This window comes from Sander lucioperca, chromosome 4, assembly GCF_008315115.2.
Source record: "Sander lucioperca isolate FBNREF2018 chromosome 4, SLUC_FBN_1.2, whole genome shotgun sequence".
In the NCBI taxonomy this organism is placed as follows: domain Eukaryota; kingdom Metazoa; phylum Chordata; class Actinopteri; order Perciformes; family Percidae; genus Sander; species Sander lucioperca.
This window is the reverse complement of record NC_050176.1, coordinates 3,240,983-3,261,583: the sequence shown is the minus strand read 5'-3', so window position 1 is coordinate 3,261,583 and position 20,601 is coordinate 3,240,983. Positions and strand designations below refer to the sequence as shown.

The 20,601-nt window shown below is 41.9% G+C and overlaps 1 protein-coding gene and 1 long non-coding RNA gene across 4 annotated transcripts in view; one reads left to right on the top strand and one right to left on the bottom strand.

Moving 5' to 3' along the window:
• LOC116039539 lies at positions 1 to 19,981 on the bottom strand. The gene is made up of 3 exons (XR_004102456.2): positions 19,969 to 19,981; positions 11,611 to 11,614; positions 1 to 162 (listed from the first exon to the last, which is right to left on the bottom strand). It is a non-coding gene; the product is annotated as an uncharacterized LOC116039539 (long non-coding RNA).
• Positions 16,565 to 20,601, top strand: part of maml3 (mastermind-like transcriptional coactivator 3) — a 111,650-nt gene continuing 107,613 nt past the window's right edge. For 2 of the 3 annotated variants that reach the window (XR_004897142.1, XM_031284377.2), the window contains exon 1: positions 16,566 to 17,801. Coding sequence is in view for 2 of the 3 variants with exons in the window: in XM_031284377.2 (XP_031140237.1) it covers positions 17,430 to 17,801 (372 nt within the window). In the remaining variant the exon portion in view is untranslated. Of the gene's footprint in view, positions 17,802 to 20,601 lie in introns of all 3 variants that reach the window. The other variant, XM_036000667.1, reaches the window with a different exon arrangement.

Sequence of the window (20,601 nt, the reverse complement as noted above, 5' to 3'; positions counted from 1 at the left end):
TACGGCATCAATTGACACGCAATCGCAAGGTAATGTAAGTCAATGGAGGCCAAACGGCGTTGAGAAACACGCTAAAAAGCAAGTATGCGTCTTGATAACACGCCAATAATGCCATACGAATTGACGTGTCATACATATGCCACTTCATGACATCAGTCTAGCCTGATAGATGCCTATGTCTTTTAAACCCCACATACCAAGTTTGTATCAAATGCTTTGTAGTCTCGGAGCCAGCACTGAAATAACCCTGATGACATCATCGGGGACTTTAGAGAGTTCCCTCCAGAGCCACAGAAGATAATATACTAGATAATAATAAAAGATAATATACTGTTTTTCATAGGTTGCTGAAGGCTACGCACTGTGACAAGTAAACTTATTATTATCTGAAAGTACAGTTTGTTTCTTATTTGGTCTAGCCTCCTGTACATATGTGCAAGTATTTGCTGAAGAAGTTGAGATGTGAAAGAATAAACAACTATACGCACACTTTGTACAAAACTATGTTTTTATTGTATTAGTCGTGAGACACACACAAGACTGCACATGATGTGTTTACCCCTGTGTACCAATGCAGTAAGAAAAGGTCATGCAAATTTTAAAAGCTCAACAGCACAACCAAACACAGACTAACCAACCCCATATCTTCATCTTCATATTTTTACTTTGAAGGAAGGATGTGCAGGGTCCTCTTTTGGATCAAACCTATTTTTAATAACACTTTGGCTCACTGACCTCGCTCAGAAGCCATGCAGGGATGAACTTAATATGACAAGCTAAAAAAAAAAGTAGGTTTGTTTATCTCGTTACTTGAAACTGTGGCATTTTGAAAAGACAAAGGTTTGCACAACACAGAGACAACAGATGCATTTAGGGCCCCCTAAATTAGCAGGCTAGCTAGCTAAGTAGCGGACAGCTGGCTAGTTAGCTAACGCTAGCTAGCTAATTCCATCATGATTTCATGCTACACTGGTTACAGAAAATGATCCGAACAAAATTGTCACTCATCTGGACATAGCAATGTGCTTTCTACGCTGTGACAAGAGTGTGTGAATGAATCATGAAGTTGTTGAATGTTACTCTTTTAGCGGCTGGCTAGTACAGCCTGTGGTTAAAATGGCGGTTGCAGTTGCTCATGTGATCGATCATTCATCGACATACACTTACGTCTGGACCAATCACTGTACAAAGTTCCTCTTGTGCTGGGAGAGTTCCTAAGTAGAACTGGGTTTTTAGAACTATGAAAAAGTTTCTTTGGTCCGAAAAACCCCAAATTTTGCTGATTAGAACTGTGAGAATTAACCAAAATAATGAGCTGAAAGACACTTGGTAGAGCTGAAGTAAACTGCAGAGTAGTGCGGCCCTTCACACATAGTCATTTGATACATTGTAATTATAAATATATTATATTAAAGCTTTGCAGTACCCTGTGAACACCAATACGTTTGGTATTGTGCTATTAAATGTGAGCTACAACACTATAAAGAATTGTTTTTTAAATCAAAAAATTTGGACAAAATGATTTTGATAAATGATTGATTTTGGCATCAGAGCTGCAGAGTCGGGGCACCCTTGTTTTTCTGTTTTTTGCATAGGCACAACAGTCGTATTTAATTGTTCTCTTTGCCTTGCGTCACCATGACATGGCAAGAAAGTGCCAAATAACAGTCATTAAGGGATGTGTGTGTGTGTGTGTGTGTGTGTGTGTGTGTGTGTGTGTGTGTGTGTGTGTGTGTGTGTGTGTGTGTGTGTGTGTGTGTGGTCGAGTTATTGACATCAGTCAGTGGTCCTTCTCCAGCTGACCTGTGTGGACACGGAATGTCTCGATGGTGTCATGAAGTCATAAACGCACCAATGAAGTCATGAACACATATGATCTAAATTTAGAAGTCAGACTGTCACATTGTGTGTGTGTGTGTGTGTCTTAAATCCTAGTTGTTTTGATACTAACATGAATGATTGTATTAAAACAGACTTGGTTTGATAAAGCAGTTATCATTCAATGATATTATCAGTTCAACATTATCTTTTAATTTCAAATTTAGGGTTTGCTCGTTTGTCTGTTGGTTTTGTACAGTATATGTACATATGCAGGTGAGCCTCTGGCAGCAATATAATCCCCATCGTTTCCATGGGTCCACCAGTCTCATATGCAAAAAGTGCCTCATGTTTATATCTATGTGTGTACTTGTAAGCATTTGTGTTTGCAAAAGTGTAGGGCCTGTGTGTGTTTTTGTGTATGTGTACTGTATATACAGGGTTAAGATGTGTCAGTCATAATTGTGTGTGTGTGTGTGTGTGTGTGTGTGTGTGTGTGTGTGTGTGTGTGCCTTTGTGTGTCTTGTTGTATGGCTCAGTAGCGTGTGCATGGTACTTAAGAAATTAACATATTATGAAAGGAAAGAAGATGTTGTTCCTTAATGAGAGAGGGCATATGCATCTCATTATGGCATCATTAGCATAATTACCCAGCATCCTTTGTGATCATGACATGCCAATGTGGGTGTGTGTGTGTGTGTGTGTGTGTGTGTGTGTGTGTTTGTTTACAGGCGGGATTATTTTTCTGTGCCTTTTTATTGTCATTAACAGTCCACCCACGCGTTTTCTGTGTGTCTTACTTTTCTCTCGCTTGTGTTTTCTTCATTCATCTTTTCTTTTCGTTCCACCACCTGAAAATGATCTTTTACTGTAAAATAACCAACAGTAACAGTAAGAAAATATCTTTGTCCCTTATTTCTAAAATCAGGCGTTTTCAGTGGAAGTATGGTGTCAAACTAGTCTTCAAATCCTTTCTGTTTTGCCTCTTACTCTTCTGAGTACAGAACAGCTGATCAGGCAGAAAACAATATGATTCTCCTCCCCAGCCTTTGCAGCGAGTGTGGTCATCACCGCTTGTCTCCCAGCCAGAGGTTTTAGACCTTCACCGTGCACTGGGAGTAAACACTGTGGTAATGTGTGTGTATGTGTGGGTAACAATAGCATTCCTGTATGGAAAGCAGCAGTTATTGCAGCACAACACAGTCTAATTCTAGGCCACACACACACACACACACACACACACACACAAAAACACTCAAACACAATTCACATTTAATGTGAATTGGCTCATCATATTTTCTAATAAGATATTTCTTGGAACATTTTTTTTTGTCATTCACACAAGTGTAACCCGATTGATTTCTTTTTCCACGAGACCATGTGCAACATGAAGGATGAAAAACTTGCAGGTTAGTGATACTCAAGTGCTCACTCTAGTGCAAAACGTTAATTAAAAAAAAATCCAGATACAGTATATAATATATATTTGTTCTGGCCTGCTGTCATGACCTGCTGGTGCAGTCTCGTTTTCATGTTTGCTCCGGAAAGAACATTTTACTTTGAAAAAGGTAAAACAGTAGTTATGAGAGTGACCTATTGTCTCTGTGTTTAGTTGTGTGGCAGCGTGTTTCTATTTCTGAGCTGCCATGTATTGTCTACTTTAGATAATCACCTCCGACCCAACACGCCTTGACATGCCTCTCATTAACTGCTAGCAAGGCTTCACAACACACAGCAAATACAACAGAAAACTCAAAATGGCATAGACATACCAAATACATGGATAGGAACAGGGTACATGTACAGGTCAGTAATACTGTCAGATCAGACTCAGCACGCTACAAAAAGTCAAGCTATTTTAGAACAATGGCTAGCTAGCTAGCGTGCCAAGTGCACTATTTCATGTAATACAAGTTGTTTGTTGATCTGATTGGTTGAAGTTAGCCCGTGATAGACAGACGCTTCATCCATTCCCCCAAGTATTTTTTGAAAGTTTTGAAACCCTTTTCCGATGACGGTGCTGTGTACGCGATTACGTGCATATAGCCATGACTCAGCATGCGTAGCTGTATTGCAAAAAGAAGCGTATATTGTTCTGTCAGATGCAACAAGCTGTAACATGAGGCATCCACAGTTAGGCAAATTATGAGGGTATCTTCCAAAGTTACAGTCTGTTACAAAATTCCCTTTGTGGTATCCCTGGATACGGCAGCTCAGCAAGAAAACTGTCTGTGGAAACACAACGAGGGGATTTCATCTTAAAAAGACTGTACTTTTGGAGAAAACCACTTAAACCGGTGGTGGAAGAAGTATTCAGATCCTTTACTTAAGTAAAAGTACCATTACCACGCTGTAAGAATACTCTGTTACAAGTAAAAGTCCTTTGAATTGAAAATGTATGTATGTAAAGTATGTAAGTGTCATTAGGTACATGTACTTAAAGTATTAAAAGTAAAGTACTTAATGCAGGAAAAATCCTCACATTTCAGAAACTGGAAACGATCCAAACAGTTCTGTCAATCAACTAAGTGTTTAATCGTAGAATCATTTCACTTAACTTGTAGGACTATATATTGTTGGGTAGTTTTTTTTTTTTTTTTTTACAAAACATCGTATTTTATAAACTACGTGTTTTGTGTGCAAAAAATCTTGTAAAGTAAAGCTGTCAGATTAATGTAGTGGAGTAAAAAGTCCAATATTTCTCTCTGAGATGTAGTGGAGTAGAAGTAGAAAGTGTTGTGAAAAGAAAAGACTCAGGTAAAGTACAAGTACCTCAGATTTGTACTTAATTATAGTACTTGAGTAAATGTACTTACATTTCACCACTGCGACTTACTGTAATTTGGGTCTCTGAGACTGCAGAGGCCTCATGCTGTATAGCTTCTCCTTTTCAATGGATAATTAGCCACGGTAGCGACATGGCTTGAGGGACGGTGATGTTGGTCGGTTGATCAACCACTTTGCTCCAGAATGTAATATCATGACAAATATTGGATGGATTGTCATTGTCGTGACTTTGGTGATTTCCTCACATTTCCACTAGAGCCATGCGCTGTCAGGTTTTAGACAACAATGTGGAAACCAGGGGCGATTCTAGGATCAGACCTTAAGGGGGGGCTCAGCCACATAATGAGAATGTGACACGGATACAGTGCCTTGCACTTTCACTATGATGGAACTAAACCTGACACTTTATAAGTCACAGTAATAACAACCAGTTTGACAGAGTGTTCTAACATTCAGCAATTTTAGTTGCTTACGTTTCAATTTGGGTTCTAATCTGCGCCATGAAATTACCAACTTCTTCTCTGGGGACTACCAACGTTAAACTTTACAACCGCACTCCTGCGCTCCCTCTGACAGATTAGATAGAGACTCAGCCAAAACTACGTTTCTGTTAACCCTTTCCTTGACTGGGTTACAGGTGCATAGCGTCGGCGTCAGCAACACAGGATATTAAACCTGTTTCAAGCCCTTTGAACCTGTAATTGTTTGTCCTCTGTCACTGACAGACAAGTTCGCAAACTCTAACTTGAAGCACTAAAATTGATTTTAAAATTTTAAAATTTTTTGGGGGGCTGAGATAAAATTTAGGGGGCCTTGAGCACCCCTAAAAAGGGTCTAAAATCATTTAGATTAGATTGAATTTGTTGACAGCGTTTTGAATTGAAAAGTTACCTGTATTAATGTGGACATCTTGAAACAGGGTGGAAACAAATCTGGGTGTGGACAGCAAGAAACTCGCTCCACTCCCTCACTAAACTACGTGTGGCCTTGAGCAAGGTTGTCTCTCACATCCTTTCTGTCCTCCCTCCTCCTCCTGTTTCTCAATTTCTCACCCCTCCTCCTTCCTTCCATCCAATCCTGTGACCTCCCTCCGGCTCATCAATATATCCACCATCGTGATTCTCTCTTTATCTCAGTCTCAGAGGCAGTGCTGCGTACATCAAATATTTAGAGACAGACGGGCTAGTGCAACAGCCCGGCAACCTCCACTGAGAGAGAGAAGGACAGGGTCATCTCTCTCTCTCTCTCTCTCTCTCTCTCTCTCTCTCTCTCTCTCTCTCTCGTTCTCTTTGCCACTCCAGGGAGGGGAGTCTCCGGAAGAGCCCGAAGGGAAGGGTGGGGGAGCCCCGTTCTCCCCCTGGGTATCAATGAGCGTGTGTCGGGGGTCATCACAGGGTGAACAGTACACTGAATGTCAAAACACTGTGGAAGTCGATGTGGTGAGTCGCAGAGGAATACAGGAAAGGCCACATGGAAGAAAAAAAAGAGGAGGAGGAGATATGTGGTGTCAGTGTGGAAAGAAATCCTCAAATTAGGTTAAGCACATTTTTCTTTTTTTATGTGGATGTTTGTGTTTGGTCTGAATCTGTTTGATTGGTTTATGATGTATCAAAGAGAGCAACACGCAGCCAGACAGATACACAGACAGCGTAGTTTGCCCTGTTGATTTTTACAATGCTCAGTACTTCCTTCCAGTTCTCAACCCTGAGCGTGTTACTCTGTGTGTACCTTTTGTGTAAACTCATTCTTTGCCTCCCACACTTGAAGACGTGAGCAGACAAACCGGCATGGCAGTGAGAAAAGGAAAAAAATACGTCTCTCCCTCGTTCGAGAGCGAACAACAAATGATCTTTTGTGCTTTTGTGTAAGTGCTCAACGCAGATGCAGATCCAGATCCAGTAAAAACAGCAATTAACATCCCTTAATGATCACTTTAACCTCTCAAAAACAGCTCTCTTCTTCAACAGGGATGACTGACGAACTACGAAAGTGTTAAAAGCCCTCTGCAGCACTATTATACCTTTGCACAGTGTGGCATGGGCATGCACTATCCTAATGCATCACTGAGAGCTGAGGCCAGAGCTTTTGCTATGGTGGGAAACCCGTATTTTAACTTAACAATGGCTGTTTGAGTGTCAAAATACACTTGGACACTCCTCTGCTCTAAAATCCTGCAAACATTCACAACCACCCACTCCTACAATGTCAGTGCCGACAAGCAAAATGAATAGATAGTAAAGCCATCTCACTTTAAAACTAATTTTAAAGAAATTCGGCCAGTATTATAACAGCAGAGAAGGAGAAGAAACAGAGAAGACTGTGTGTGTGTGTGTGTGTGTGTGTGTGTGTGTGTGTGTTTGTGTAAAACAACATTCCATTCATTCCTGAAGCGCTAAGCCGGCCAAGCTGGGCAGCAGTGCCGGAGCACTAGTTACAGCCACACACACACACACACACACACACACACACACACACACACACACACAGACACACACACACACACACACACACACACACACACACATTAAGTCTCTTTATGCTTGTAGAGCTAGCTGGATGACGTGACGCAAGTAGTAGTCATGGTTTGTGGTGCGCAGGGGAGTAGAACAGGAAGTTACAGTGATAAGTCAGGCCAAGGTTGCCTGGGAACCAGATGAATCTGCGAACTCATGTTTTATTTGCTCTGGCAGGTGCGTCTGATCCCCCTTCGCTTTAGACAGATTTCCAGCAACTTGAGATCTGACGGGCCAAACCCAACCGTTTATCTAATATAGGGCATGTCTGACACAATGACTGTAAAGAGGAAAAACAACCAAGATGGCTGCAGCTGGTGTTCAACTCTCTGTTGTAGCCGCTATCCCGTAGCCTGACATCGCCGGACCAAATCGCAAATGCATCTGCCAGAGCAACTAAAACATGAGCTCGCAGATTCATCTGGTTCCCAGGCAAAGTAAAAACACCTTTTGTCTTCAAATTCTGATGGCAAAAAATGGCAACACTCATTCACAGACATGTTGATGCTACACCATCAAAGCTCATCTCTGCACGCTGTAGTCTGTTTAAATTTGTCCGTCGCTCAGCACACTCAATTTGGATACTTCTGCAAGTACACTGTGGTACACTGTGGATGTACACTATGTTCTCACTTGTGTAGTGCGATCATTTCAACAGGGTAGTGTCTCAAAATCACGCTCGGCCGTTATGCATTGACCAGATAAGACTCTTCTTCTTTTCTTCTTCTTGGGTTTAATGGTAAATTGCAGCCGGGCTGAGCATTACCGCCACCTATTGTCATCTGCCAAAACATATACCGGCCTTGTTTTCTCACTAACTGGCGGCAGTTTTGGTACTTATCGTAAAAAACACATGTATATATTACATTTGTATAGTTCGGGTTTCGCTGTTTCAATAGTAAACGCTGCAGCTTCCTCACCTGTCGAGTTCACAAGTTTGAAAATACTGTACGTTGGTAGTCCCGTAGCTTCCGCCCTGAGTAGTGTCCAGCGTTCCACACTCAACATTTTGGCTCCTTTGAGTGCACCGTCCGGGTAGTGCACTGCATTGGCCATACTTTGTTAATGTGGACACACTATGCCCTCAAAATAGCAAGTGTAAGTACAGAATTGCTCAATTTGAGACACAGCATATGTCATGTTTGGTTGCTCTTATTGGTTGTAGGTCTATCTACAAAGTAATTACGTCCGGAGGTATTTTGGTCAACGCCCGTTGATGGCGCCACTTGGAAATAAAAAGTGAACTGAGAGGTTTCAGACTAACTTGCATTTGCAATTTGGTCAGGCAATGTCAGGCAAGACCACGGCCAAATATTTGCAAAACATGTTTTCTTTTTGTCTTAAATATGAACTGATAAAAAAAGCAAATTAGGACAATCTAATAGTGTCTAACAATGAGTAACATTGACAGTATTTTTCTGTCATTGTCCAACCCAGTGAAGCATGACTTACACATTGTGGTTTTATTATTATAAACACTAATTGTCACATGGTAGTTGTGGGACTCAAATCCGATTGATTAATAAAATTGGAAACATGCTTAGGAAAACTAGTGTTTGCGGAAGAAATAGCGAAGCCATGGCATCTCTTTTACGAGGGAATTGCCTAAAGCTGATTTGATCAAATGTGGAAATCGGGATAATGGTTTACCGGTGTTTTTATTTTACCTTTATTTTACCAGGTATGGTAAACCAATTAAAATGCTGAAAAGCTGCAATGTCATTTTTAGCCATGCTAACAAAGTGGTTGTCGAGATGGTAATGTTAGTCGGTTAAAGGGTTTGTTCAGTCCATCAGTTTGTCCAGACTGAAATACTCAACAGCTATTGGATGGATTGCCTTGAATTTAGCAACAGACATTGATGTTCACTCTGACATAATAGCTAAAAGCTTTGATATCTGGCTTACAACCCCTTCTGCTCTGTAGCAGCTGAAGCTAACATTAGCTTCCCAGACTGGCAGGACAGGCTGCCTCCGAGCCCTGAGTCCTGGAGGACCAGATTCAGAGCTTTTAAGGTGATTAACTTTATCTGGGAATTTCGAACTATCAGTCATTATCTGCCGGCTGCTGTTCAATATCTTAGTTTAGCATGTTACCCTTTGCTAGTTAGCAAGGGTTGAGCGGATACAGGGTACATGGGGGACATGCCCCCCACACTTGACACACATGACGGTGCCCTTCTTTCACCCACACTTACAACACGTATTATTTCATTTGAACGCACCATAAGTAGGCAACGTGCATGTTACTCCTGTTGCGTCAGTTGATATATAGACTCATATAGATAGGCAATAATAAAATTATATATACTAAAAATATATACAAAAATATAGGGAGGAAAACTCATTTAAATAAGCAATAATTAAGATCAGTGTATATGATGGAATAGTGGCATTAAAATGTGCCAGAGGCCTCCAGATCTGGGCTATTATGGCCAAACATTTGGTCTGGAAGAAATGTCCATAGTTGTGGCCAAACAGCCCAGTGGTACAGTGTGTTTGTTACTGACACAAACATAAGAATAATTGGCGGAAGAATCAACTGTTGAATTTCACATGGCTGAAATCTGTAAGGTACTCTTTAAGTCAAGAGATCACCCTCTTCTAAAGTAAGGTGTAGTGCTAGACCGGTCCTACCAGACTCTGGTACATTTCATTTGTACAGAGAGTCTGGCGACTCTCCATTGACAAGTGTTAACTTCCTTGAAGGCGGGTACTCTGTTGAAGTTTAAAACTATTGGATCTGCCTAGAGCCACTCTGGATCTGCCATAACCAATCGCTAACGTTTGGTCGTGACGTATGTCATGCGCATGTGCAATAAGAGGGGAGACCGACAACAACTATCGGCTTAGCATCGCTAGCGTTAGCCTTAGCCAACTCCTTCACCACTAACGGAGCGAGCTGGAAAATCAAACTGTTCCCGAACTCCATGGGGAGGAGGGCCACAACATCATGGCCACCAACACAACTCAGCAAAGATTGTTCTGGATATTCGGCAAACTTTGCCACAACGGACCACATCTTTCTCCGCCGCCATTACGGTACTATAACTCAAACTAGCGCACGTCACGACCTCAACGTCATCGTTCTCAGCCACTCCCTCTGTTCGCTGATTGGACCGGTAAAGATTTGGCCGGAGAAAACCCAAGAATATACCGCAAACCCAGACGGTGTACTGAAGGAAAATGAAAATTGAGCAGAAGTACGTAGGAGGGCGGAGCCAGGCTAGTGTAGTGCACTATAAGCATGTAAAAAAAAAGCAGTTAGAGCAGAAGAGTTACTTGAGCCAATATTTCGCCCAGGGCCAGTGGAGGCATCTCCCCGCTCAACCCAGAACAACAACAAGTGAACCAAAGCCTTTCCTCTGTCTACAAAGCAAAGAGAAAGCCAAGATGTTCCAAGAAAATCCTCATGGCTTCAGTTCTGGCAGATGGGGGATGATGAAATAGTCAGAAACACTGTAATAAGCATTTGCTTCTGCCACTGTTATTCTTTTAATGCCATTGTCATGTCACGCTCACAAAAGGAATGTGAGGTCCCTGCTCTTACATTTTGCTAATATGTTTTTGCTGTGGTAGTTTTGCATTGGATTGATCACAGTTTAATTGTTGATCAACCAGTGTTTTTCAGTACTAGGAACAAGATTTCCTGGAATGTTCAGTTGACGCAGTTTGCTTTTCTGTACAATTCTTTTTCTGGTAACTTGGTAGTTTTTCCTCTATTTACTCCAAACAAACCGCTGATGCTGCTGTACACTTCCTGTGTTCCACAAGATTTGTCACTGGAAAGAGCGCTAGTGCTTGACCAGGACATTGTAAATCAACAAATGTAAAGCTTTGACCAAAATGATGGATTACTGGAAAAAAAAAAAAAGAGTTCAGTGTGGTTAACATTTCACCTTACTGTCTACCTTAAAATATTCATCGTGTGTGGCCGGGGCTCAGTGGGTAGAGCAGGCGCCCATATACTGAGAGGTTTATGCCTCAACGCAGAGGTCCAGGGTTCGACTCCGACCTGTGACAATTTACTGCGTGTCTTCCCTTTCTCAGATAGCTGTCCTGTCAAGAATTAAAGGTGGAAAAGCCCCAAAATAAAAATATTCGTTGTCTTGGTTTTTTTAGCAGCTGTAAGACAAATTAGAGAACATTCATTGAGGTATATTGTTTGTCTATAAGTGCCTTTCCATCCACCTGTTTTGATGCACATTTACAATTTTTATGTAAAAAAAAAAAGGTCGAAATATTGCAAAAACATTTTTTTATGTTTAGTTGAGGTGGAGAAGTTGATGTATTCAATGGAAACAGACTTAGAGAATAAATCATGATGTACATGAAGCATTTGACTTAACTTCAGTGGACTTCATGTTTTTCATTTGGTCCTGTTTGCATTCACGCTGCACTCTGTCAAGAGCATCGAACATTGTGAACAAATGTCACACGGTCGAAATGGTCGCTGCTCTATTGGACAGAACATCCAAGTGACACGTGCTGACATTTCTGGTCTCAGAAATAATGGAGCAACACCTAATTTATAACGCCTTCGGTTTTCTGGTTTTGCTTTAGTGTTTCTAAGATCAACACCAATGTTTCTTTATTTGTCTCCCTTGTTGGACAAGGGCAAGTTGCTGCACGGACAACCCAAAAACATAGACAAAATATCAAACAAAAAACATCTTGGATAGTAAAACCACAGGCAAAAACATAGACAATGTGCAAAACATCAACTCATGGCTGCTGCTTCTTAAAATAGAATTCTTCAAAAAAACACATACACACTGCTCATCCATACACCTCTCCATTCTTCAAAGCGCATACACACTGCTTATCCATACGTACTGCTACCGGCCGTATTCAGATGCCTGTACAGATATGCTACCCAAATATAAATATAATACAGTATTTTAGAAGAAGCCGAACAATATAAGCAGCTGACAAGACAGCGAGTGAAGGAGAGGGCAGGCCCTGATGAAAGACAGATTATATTGCGTTCCATTTGTACTCGGAAGTCGGATTTTCCGAGGTCAAAGTCGGAAACACGCCCCCTGACCTCGGATTTCCGAGCTCGGAAATTGTACAGCCTCGCAGTACCCCGAGTTTAAAATCCAACATGGCTGCCCTGTGCCTCAACAGTTGTGAAAGTTGTTGTAACGTACAGTTATTAGCACTTCTGCCTTATTTGTGTCGTACAGACAGTCCTTCTATCTGTGGACATGTTGTTACGCTGTTTGTATGCACAAAAAACATCGTGAACAACCGATGGGTTCAGAGATTGCAGCCTTTTTGGGATCATCCAAAGTAGAAGTTCTCAAACACAATACAAAAAGGAAAATGTTGTGTACTCTGGGTAAGAGAAGCTAGCACATACTGCTATCCCACACACATACTTGTGTTTGATATGGCATTTGTAATTTCGATCAGACAAGCAGAAATGAATAACACCCAATGAAGAGGAAGCAGAGACACATGCTGTCCACGTTTTAATTGCCGATTGTGTAAGTGTGTGTGTGAGTGAGTCCATGTCTCTGTTGGTTTACAGTACAGTAGCCAATGTGTGGGGGTGAATAATTGCATGTGTGAGCACATGAGTGTGTGTTAATGGGGTGGTTAGAAAAGAGACAAGGGAGCACATATGGCCTGAACAGTCGGGGATGGAACTCAGAACTCCCACATGACATAGCAGATAAAAATAAAAATGAGAGAGAGAGAAAGAGAGAGATGGTCTCTACTGCGACATAACATTGAAATGAACGACACACATTTGTAAGGGTAAGATTTACAATGTTGTACGTTTATGTGAATGTGTGTCTGCATGCATGTGACCGTTCATGGTGTTGACTTGGTGACTGGAAATAGGAGTGCCATCAATGGTTATCAACATGCAATATAAAGGCCTGTGATTCACAACATGACTTTGTATTACAAAGAACCATCAGTCATGTGTTGTCACTGCATTGCACTATTATTCAAATATTGGATCCTGAAAGTTGATAGAAAGATGGGAATCACGTGGTTGTCCTAAAGAACAAGCAGGACCTTACAAGTGCTATCATTTGAACAAAAAGTTTTTTTGTCTTATTACCTTTCATTTTTTCATGTTTGGAATTTGGAATGACATTCCCCATCACATTAGAACATTATCATCCATCACATATTTCAAAAAGTCATATAAACTGTTTCTATCTGGTGATGTCCTATGTGGATGTGCCGAGGTTGTGTTCATTGTTCTATGTTGCTGCAGAACAGTGTTTTTAAACTGAGTCAGGCCCGTTTATTGTAACTTAATTGTTGCTTTTAAATTTTCCTGTATAATAAATGAAATGAATGAATGAATGAATGTGCTTTACTGCGGCAGTGTATTTATACCAGCTATTATTAACGCACACTGGCTCTGTACTTATCCCTATTACTGGGCTCTTTAAATGGAACTGAACCAAAAGGCCCTGTCACACCAACCCGATAATCGGCCGTCGGACAGTCTGGCGAGGTCAGTGACTCGAGTCTGTTTGGCGTGTTCCGTGCCGTCGTCCTTCATTTTGGCCGATTTGACATGTTGAATCGGAGGGCGGGCAGTCGGACTCAATGACCAATCTGATTGGTGGAGTGCTAGCCCGGAAATAACGAGCGGGATGAGCCTGACAAACGCCTCTCAAAATCTGATGAAAATCTTTTAAACTGACCTTTGTCGAGCTGAAATGAAGACAGATTCAGCAACTGCACGGCCTATTTCTCGCTTAAAATGTTTTCAGAGACACGTTTCAGTGAACTATTTTCGTTAAATATGAGATCATAATCCGAACGAGCCGCCATTATTGTCGGTGGGAGAAGCCAGACCCACGTGACGCGTTCGTCATTTCCGGTTTTCATTTTTTTGGGCGACAATACAGATTAGCGCCGCCTGCTGTTATGGAGACGTATTACGTCTCGCATACGTGCAGAATGTACGCTCAAGTCGGCGTTGCTTCGTTGTGTTCCACACACCGTTGGTGTGTCGGGGCCTTTATTCTACTGTTGCACCTTTTGTCAGTCATGCTCGATAGAAAAATTACCTAAATGCCCTGAAGTGTAAACTGTGTATTTTGTCTCTATCTGTTGTTTCAAATGTTTGAAAAATAAAACTTGGTTGTCCTTCTCTAAAACATTTTTTTGCTGGAGTTTGAGCACCTGTTGCCACTGAACCACAGCTTTTTTTTTCAAAGATTGTAAACTGCCACTGATGTGAGATTTTATCAACATTTTAAACAATCCTTATCTGCTAAACATTATATTTTAACCTATAAATAGCCAAAAAGATACACAAGTTGAGCTTGATCGTTTGAATCTATTTGTACATTTTTAAATCATTAATTCAGCTGTTATACTCCATGTAGGTTTTCTCTGGCTACGCCCATTTTCAAAATATGTTATACAATACATTGTTATTGCTATGGTCTAAAACAGTCCCAAAACATTAGTAAACAAGAACAACTCTCTCCCAAACCAGTGCTAAAACTCAAATGTGTGATGTCATCAAGTGTAAAGTGTAGAAGTGCTCCAAATACAAAGAATTGGGAAAGATATGACACTGAAAGCACCCAGGGAAATGTTCTGAGTATATAGGGACATTTTAGGGTTCAGAACTAAAAACACTACTCTAGAATGAAGCTTATTTGGGTATAAAAGAAAATGAAAACTACAAATCAGTCTCCCATTCATTATCGTAATTTAGGTGGTGTTCCCCTTTAAGTCAGTGGTCTTCAAAAATGTTTAAGCAAAGGACCCCTTAAATGCTCATATTATGCTCATTTTCAGGTTCATAATTGTATTTAGAGGTTATATCAGAATAGGTTTACATGGTTTCATTTTCAAAACACCATATTTTTTGTTGTACTACACATTGTTGCAGCTCCTCTTTTCACCCTGTGTGTTGAGCTCTCTGTTTTAGCTACAGAGTGAGACATCTCACTTCTGTTCCATCTTTGTTGGGAGTCGCACATGCTCAGTAGCTAGGTAAGGACTACTAGCCAGTCAGAAGCAGAGTTTGAGGGCGTGCCACGCTAGTACCTGGGCGAGCATTATAACGTGTGTTACAAAGTGACGCACGTTCGTCACGGAAGTAAAGGCTGGACTACAATAGAGCTGTTTGGAGCAGTTTGTGAACAGTGTTTTCTGTTGGAGATGGTAAGTCCCTTTGGGGTGGACTTGGGGCTTTTTCACTTTGTAAACCTATGCACAAAAAAGATATATAACACAATAAAGGAAAGGGAAAAAGCCAAAAAGCATAATATGAGCACTTTAACTGAAAGAGAGCTGGAGCAGGGACCCCCAACTGAAGTTGCATATTAAACTGGGCCTACAGTAACGTGTAGGGCGGCCTAAAGCCTTTATACACACCTTTTTTGCATTGAATACTAAGCTATTAAAATAGCCTAATAATTGTTGGCATGATTTTATAAATCATGTTTTAATGTTAAACATTCATGTGGCACACAGTGACACAGTGAGTCATGTTAGGACTTGACCATGGGTCATTCCTGTTATGCAGCAGCATTTCTGTCCCCATGAATGACGTCCTCATATTTTTTTTTTAAATGTCAAAAATGTATAACAACTGGCTTTAGTTATAGATTGAGGTCTTCTTGATCACAAAACTTAGGAAGTTTGAGCTGTAGGGAAGCTACAGCCCTCAGTTACTCATCCACTGACCTACTACATATTATTCAATATAGGTATTATAAACTGTACACTCATCAGAGGATGTATTACCATGCTAACCATTAAACACACCCAAACTATGCATCACATGAGTAGGCCAACCAATAGCTCATCATAGAAAGGCTATCAGCACATAATACATTTGATGTCATTACATCAGTTCCTGCTTAAAATCTTTTAGTAATGATCAATCAGCCACAGAATTTCATAAAAAAAAAAAAAACTTGACATCCTTCCCTGTAACTTTTTCTGAGTTATTTCACAATTCATAGAGTAATATATAAATTCAATACAATTTCTATCCTTTAGTTAGATAAAAAATATTCATCCTATCTACATCACTGCCCTATTTCCTGGCCTGACCACTGGTGATGATGTGTTATCATGCCCATTATTTAATTCGTACTGTAATTAATGATTGCCTAAATGGGCCTCTGTTTGCATCTCTGTATATCGCTATCTTTATGCTACATTAGCTTATATGTTTGTATTTGTTTGTAAAAACAAACAAACAAACAAAAAACAGGTTTATCCTTTTATATAAGTCAGACCCCTGTAAGGAACATTGTAATAAGGAAATTAGCTAGTTATTTTGCTAACTAGCTAGCTAGCTGACCCATTTACAACAATGGCAAACTGATTGTTTTTGTGTAACCTACGAAAACAACCCAGGTCGTAGGTGGGACCAGTCCGGTCCTCTCCGGGTTAACACTCCGTATTCCACTCCGAGTTTTACAAGTGTCCATCAGCGGGCTCCTCACAGCCTCTAGCTGGTTTTTACTCAACTCCTGTCCTGATATCACTCCGCTGGCATGGTGGAGAAGCGGACCTGATTATTGTGATGGTGGCAGGCGGCAGCCAGTGACTACAGACTTCCGCCACTGCTTCCCATATCCGCGTTTTGTGCCGTCTGGGCTACTCTCGTTGCCTCACAACCGGACTACCGAGGGCGCTTGTGCTCTTTCCCGTACCTCAACAACATCTTCACCGGGATTTCTTTCAAACCAAAACCATATGAGATGCAAGTTCACTGGGAAACTCCGGAGCCCGTTCGGTTCAGGCAGCAAAACTTTTTCTCAAAGGACGACACCGTAAAACGGCGAGTGGACTGTTGCTGCTGCTGCCACTGCTGCCCCTCAGTGGGACGGTTTGTGTGTATATGACCGTAGAGTTCATGCTAACGTTCATACCTATACGGTATTGTTTTGTTTTTTTCAGCGGGGTTGTTGTTAGCAGCGTGGCAGCGGCTTTATTGTTTAATTCAGTTTGGGGCTTGCTCGGTCTTACTCTAGGCTGGGTGTAATTTGTGTTTTCGGGAGCGGTTTGTTTGGAAACAGTGCCGAGGAGGGAAGAAGAAACGTTCATTTGAGACCCCTTAACCATATGACAACTAGGCTCGAAGCCCTTTAAACCTCCCCGTTTGTTGCTCGCTTCCGCGGCTGTTTTTGGTCGTACATTCCGTCCGCTGTCCGGCTGCTTGGGACCCTTCGCCGGAGAGGACCGAGAGGGAGAGGACACTAGGTGGTGGAGGTGGAGGTGGCCGGGGGAGGAGGTGGCGGTGGTGGCGGTGAGCTTGACGGGGAGAAAAGTTCTTCCAAAATAGCAGCCACTCGGCCTAGTGATGGGGGACTTCGCCTCCCCCGCTGCCGGTCCCAACGGCAGTATCTGCATCAACAACAGCATGAACCCGGCCGCCGGGAGCGTGGTGGCCGCCGGGGCGGTGGGCATACCTAAGCACAGCACGGTCGTGGAGAGGCTGAGGCAGCGGATAGAGGGCTGCCGGAGACACCACGTAAACTGCGAGAACAGGTACCAGCAAGCGCACGCCGAGCAGCTGGAGATAGAGCGGAGGGAGACGGTCAGCCTGTACCAGCGGAGTCTGGAGCAGAGGGCCAAGAAGTCGTCCGGCGGCAGCAGCAAGCAGCCGCAGAGCAAGCAACCGGACCCGGACTCTGCCTCCTCGACCGAACAGAGGAATAACACGCTAATAGCGGTAAGGACGAGCTCTCAATCACGGCCAAGACTACCCAGAGACACCCCCTCACTCACACATAAACACAGCACACACTTCAGTATACACTCTGTCTTTCATTTCCCCTCCATCTCTATGTCCCCAAAACTCTTGGACCCCCATCAAGCAAGCTGCTGTAGCCTACAAACTACTAGGCTACTTGTTCACCACTGTGAAAACTTGTTGAAAACACCCTCACTGAGCTCTGGCAATTGCTTTGGAAACACACACACACACACACACACACACACACACACTTCACCTTTTCAAACCAGAGTGCCAACTAGTGCTTTTGTTTACAAAGAAATCCAGCTCCTCGTTGAAGAAAACGGGCTGCTAGGACTTGAATGCTGCATGATTCGGAAATGACAAGTCTGACAGTTGATATCTGATCTTTTGCAGTGTCAGTGCTGCTTTATGCTCAAAGAAAGCCTGAAGGTACTGCTAATTGTAAAGTTAAGATTTTCACCTCAGAAACTTCTAACTAACTTCTGGAGGATGGCTGCTTTTTTGTTGCATGAAAACAACTTCTCCTTTCTTGTTCTTTGCTATTGGGTGAAAATTGGTCTGCAACACAGTCAGCATTAAAGTTGCAACATTGCTTCCTTGCACTCAACAGTAGCAGTTTATGCTCCAGCCTGCTCTGCAACCTTTGACATACTCTCAAAATCAACAGCCCAGTCCACACAGTTTTGCAAACGCCTAATCACAGCCACCTCCTCACTAAAAGTACCCTACCATTACACTTAGAAAATACTTCAGATGACTGCCACATAGTTACTGAACATTTTCAAACTGAAAGTAACTTTTGGAGATTCATTCATAATTGACTGTGGAGCTTCACTGTAATAATACATTGATCCTGTTACATATTTACATACATTACATGTCCTTGTCCTTGTCCTTGCAGTGATGCGTTAGTAATTACAGGTGCTGTACTGACTCCAATAGAGTCAATATAAACTCGCAGTAGATTTTATTGGAATGCTACAGTGATTTTCTGTTGGTAGGGGGCAGTGGTAACATATGGAGGATTGTTCAGTATCTTGTTTTTTTTTGTTTGAAATTGCTGAGCACGTCTGCAGATCAGATCTTTTAAATAATCGGATTGTGTATTTACAAAGAAAATGTCCTGATGTTTGGCTGTCTTTGCTTGCATGACGGAGATGGAGACAGACACCGGCAAACTGTGTAGTATCCCCCGTTCACACCACCAAATCTCTTGTGGGCAAGCTCCAGTTTCCTTTAGAAAAAAGGATACATGGCAGGAATGTCAACATTGTTGTCCCTTTTGTTGCTGCAATGAGCCCAGTTCCTCCTTCCTTTTGAAATGCAAAATCAGAATGTCTTTAATTTCGGAGACAGCCTCAGTCGTTATTTAGGAGCCACGCAAGCCTGACCAGCTACAGCTTGAGAGCGCAGCAGTGATTTTAATAGTGCAGGACCTCCCAGTGGCCCTTGTGGACATTAAACCGAACCGCCCATTAGATGGCCGGCAACAAATGCTCCGAGAATGAAGGGATTACTGCTTAAAGACACAGTGGCATGTTCCCCTCTGCTCTGTCCCTCTCATCCTCTCAGTCACTAATGGTGGCACCTCAAATGCATATACACAGCATTAACTAGCTAAATTACAGAGAGCTTGGTGTTAGTGCCCTTACATTGTAAATTCTTGGCATTGTTTAGGCATGCATTGTAAGGAGATGAAAGGAAATGAGAGAAAAAGTCTGCAATCCCTCTCCCGTTTTTCCTCTGAGGAGCAGAGCTGCAGCTAGATGGCTGTATGTAGTCATTACAGAAGCAGGCAGGCATTCTAGGAAAGCCAAGTACGCTGTTAATGTTACTACACATCGCATACACATGCACCCCACAAACAATCTGTAGGGGTTATGTTACAGACTGTTTTTGGTAGTATTCTGCGTTGAGAAGATGTGTTTGAAAGCAGTTTCCCCTACGCCTAAAAGAAGAGCACAGTGGCAAATATTCTCATGTCTTGATTTAGTTGTATACTACATGAAGACTTCATAATATTAGGCTGAAGTGACACAAATGGACTCTTTTTGACTGCGAAGTGTGTGTGCTGTTGTACTGGTTGGTTTGCCGTGCCAATACGGTAATTGTCCATTTGAAGAATGTCAGGAATGTCTACAATGTACAAAAAGGAAATAGATGAGAATCAGTGTGTTTAAAGGAGATGAAAGCAGCAAGACAGTGTTTGGCAAATTGGTTATTCAGCTATGGCCGATTATTCCATGGTCCACACCATTTGAAGTGTGATATTCTTGAGCATTTGGTATTGTCATATGCATCCCAGTACACTGCGCTCTGGTCTAATGGTTCTCAGACACACCCACATCGTTGCAGGGGCAAGCCTATAATTATGGAAAGCGTGTGTTTGTGTTCATAGGCTAACTATTATTGAGAAAGGGGAAGAAGACACTGGGAGCTTGTTCTGTCTTTCCCACCATTTCCTTGAGATCCTTCAAGGAGTATAGTAGTGAACTACAAAACGTTCAAAGCATTAGCTACTGATAAAGGGTACCAGGGGTGTGATATTTCCAGTATTTTCATATACAGCCAGAGGGAGGTCGGACACAGTCATGGCTGATATTCACTTTCACAAAATGGACACTTCCAAACGTGTAATTTTTTGATAATGAGAGGGTTGCTTGCAAAACAACAGGCCACCTCAACGCTTTCTGCCAGCAGCCGTGTATCACATTGCACTAACACTGAGATAGTCAATGATTCATTTACAAATTAAGAACGCCTGCACTCTTGA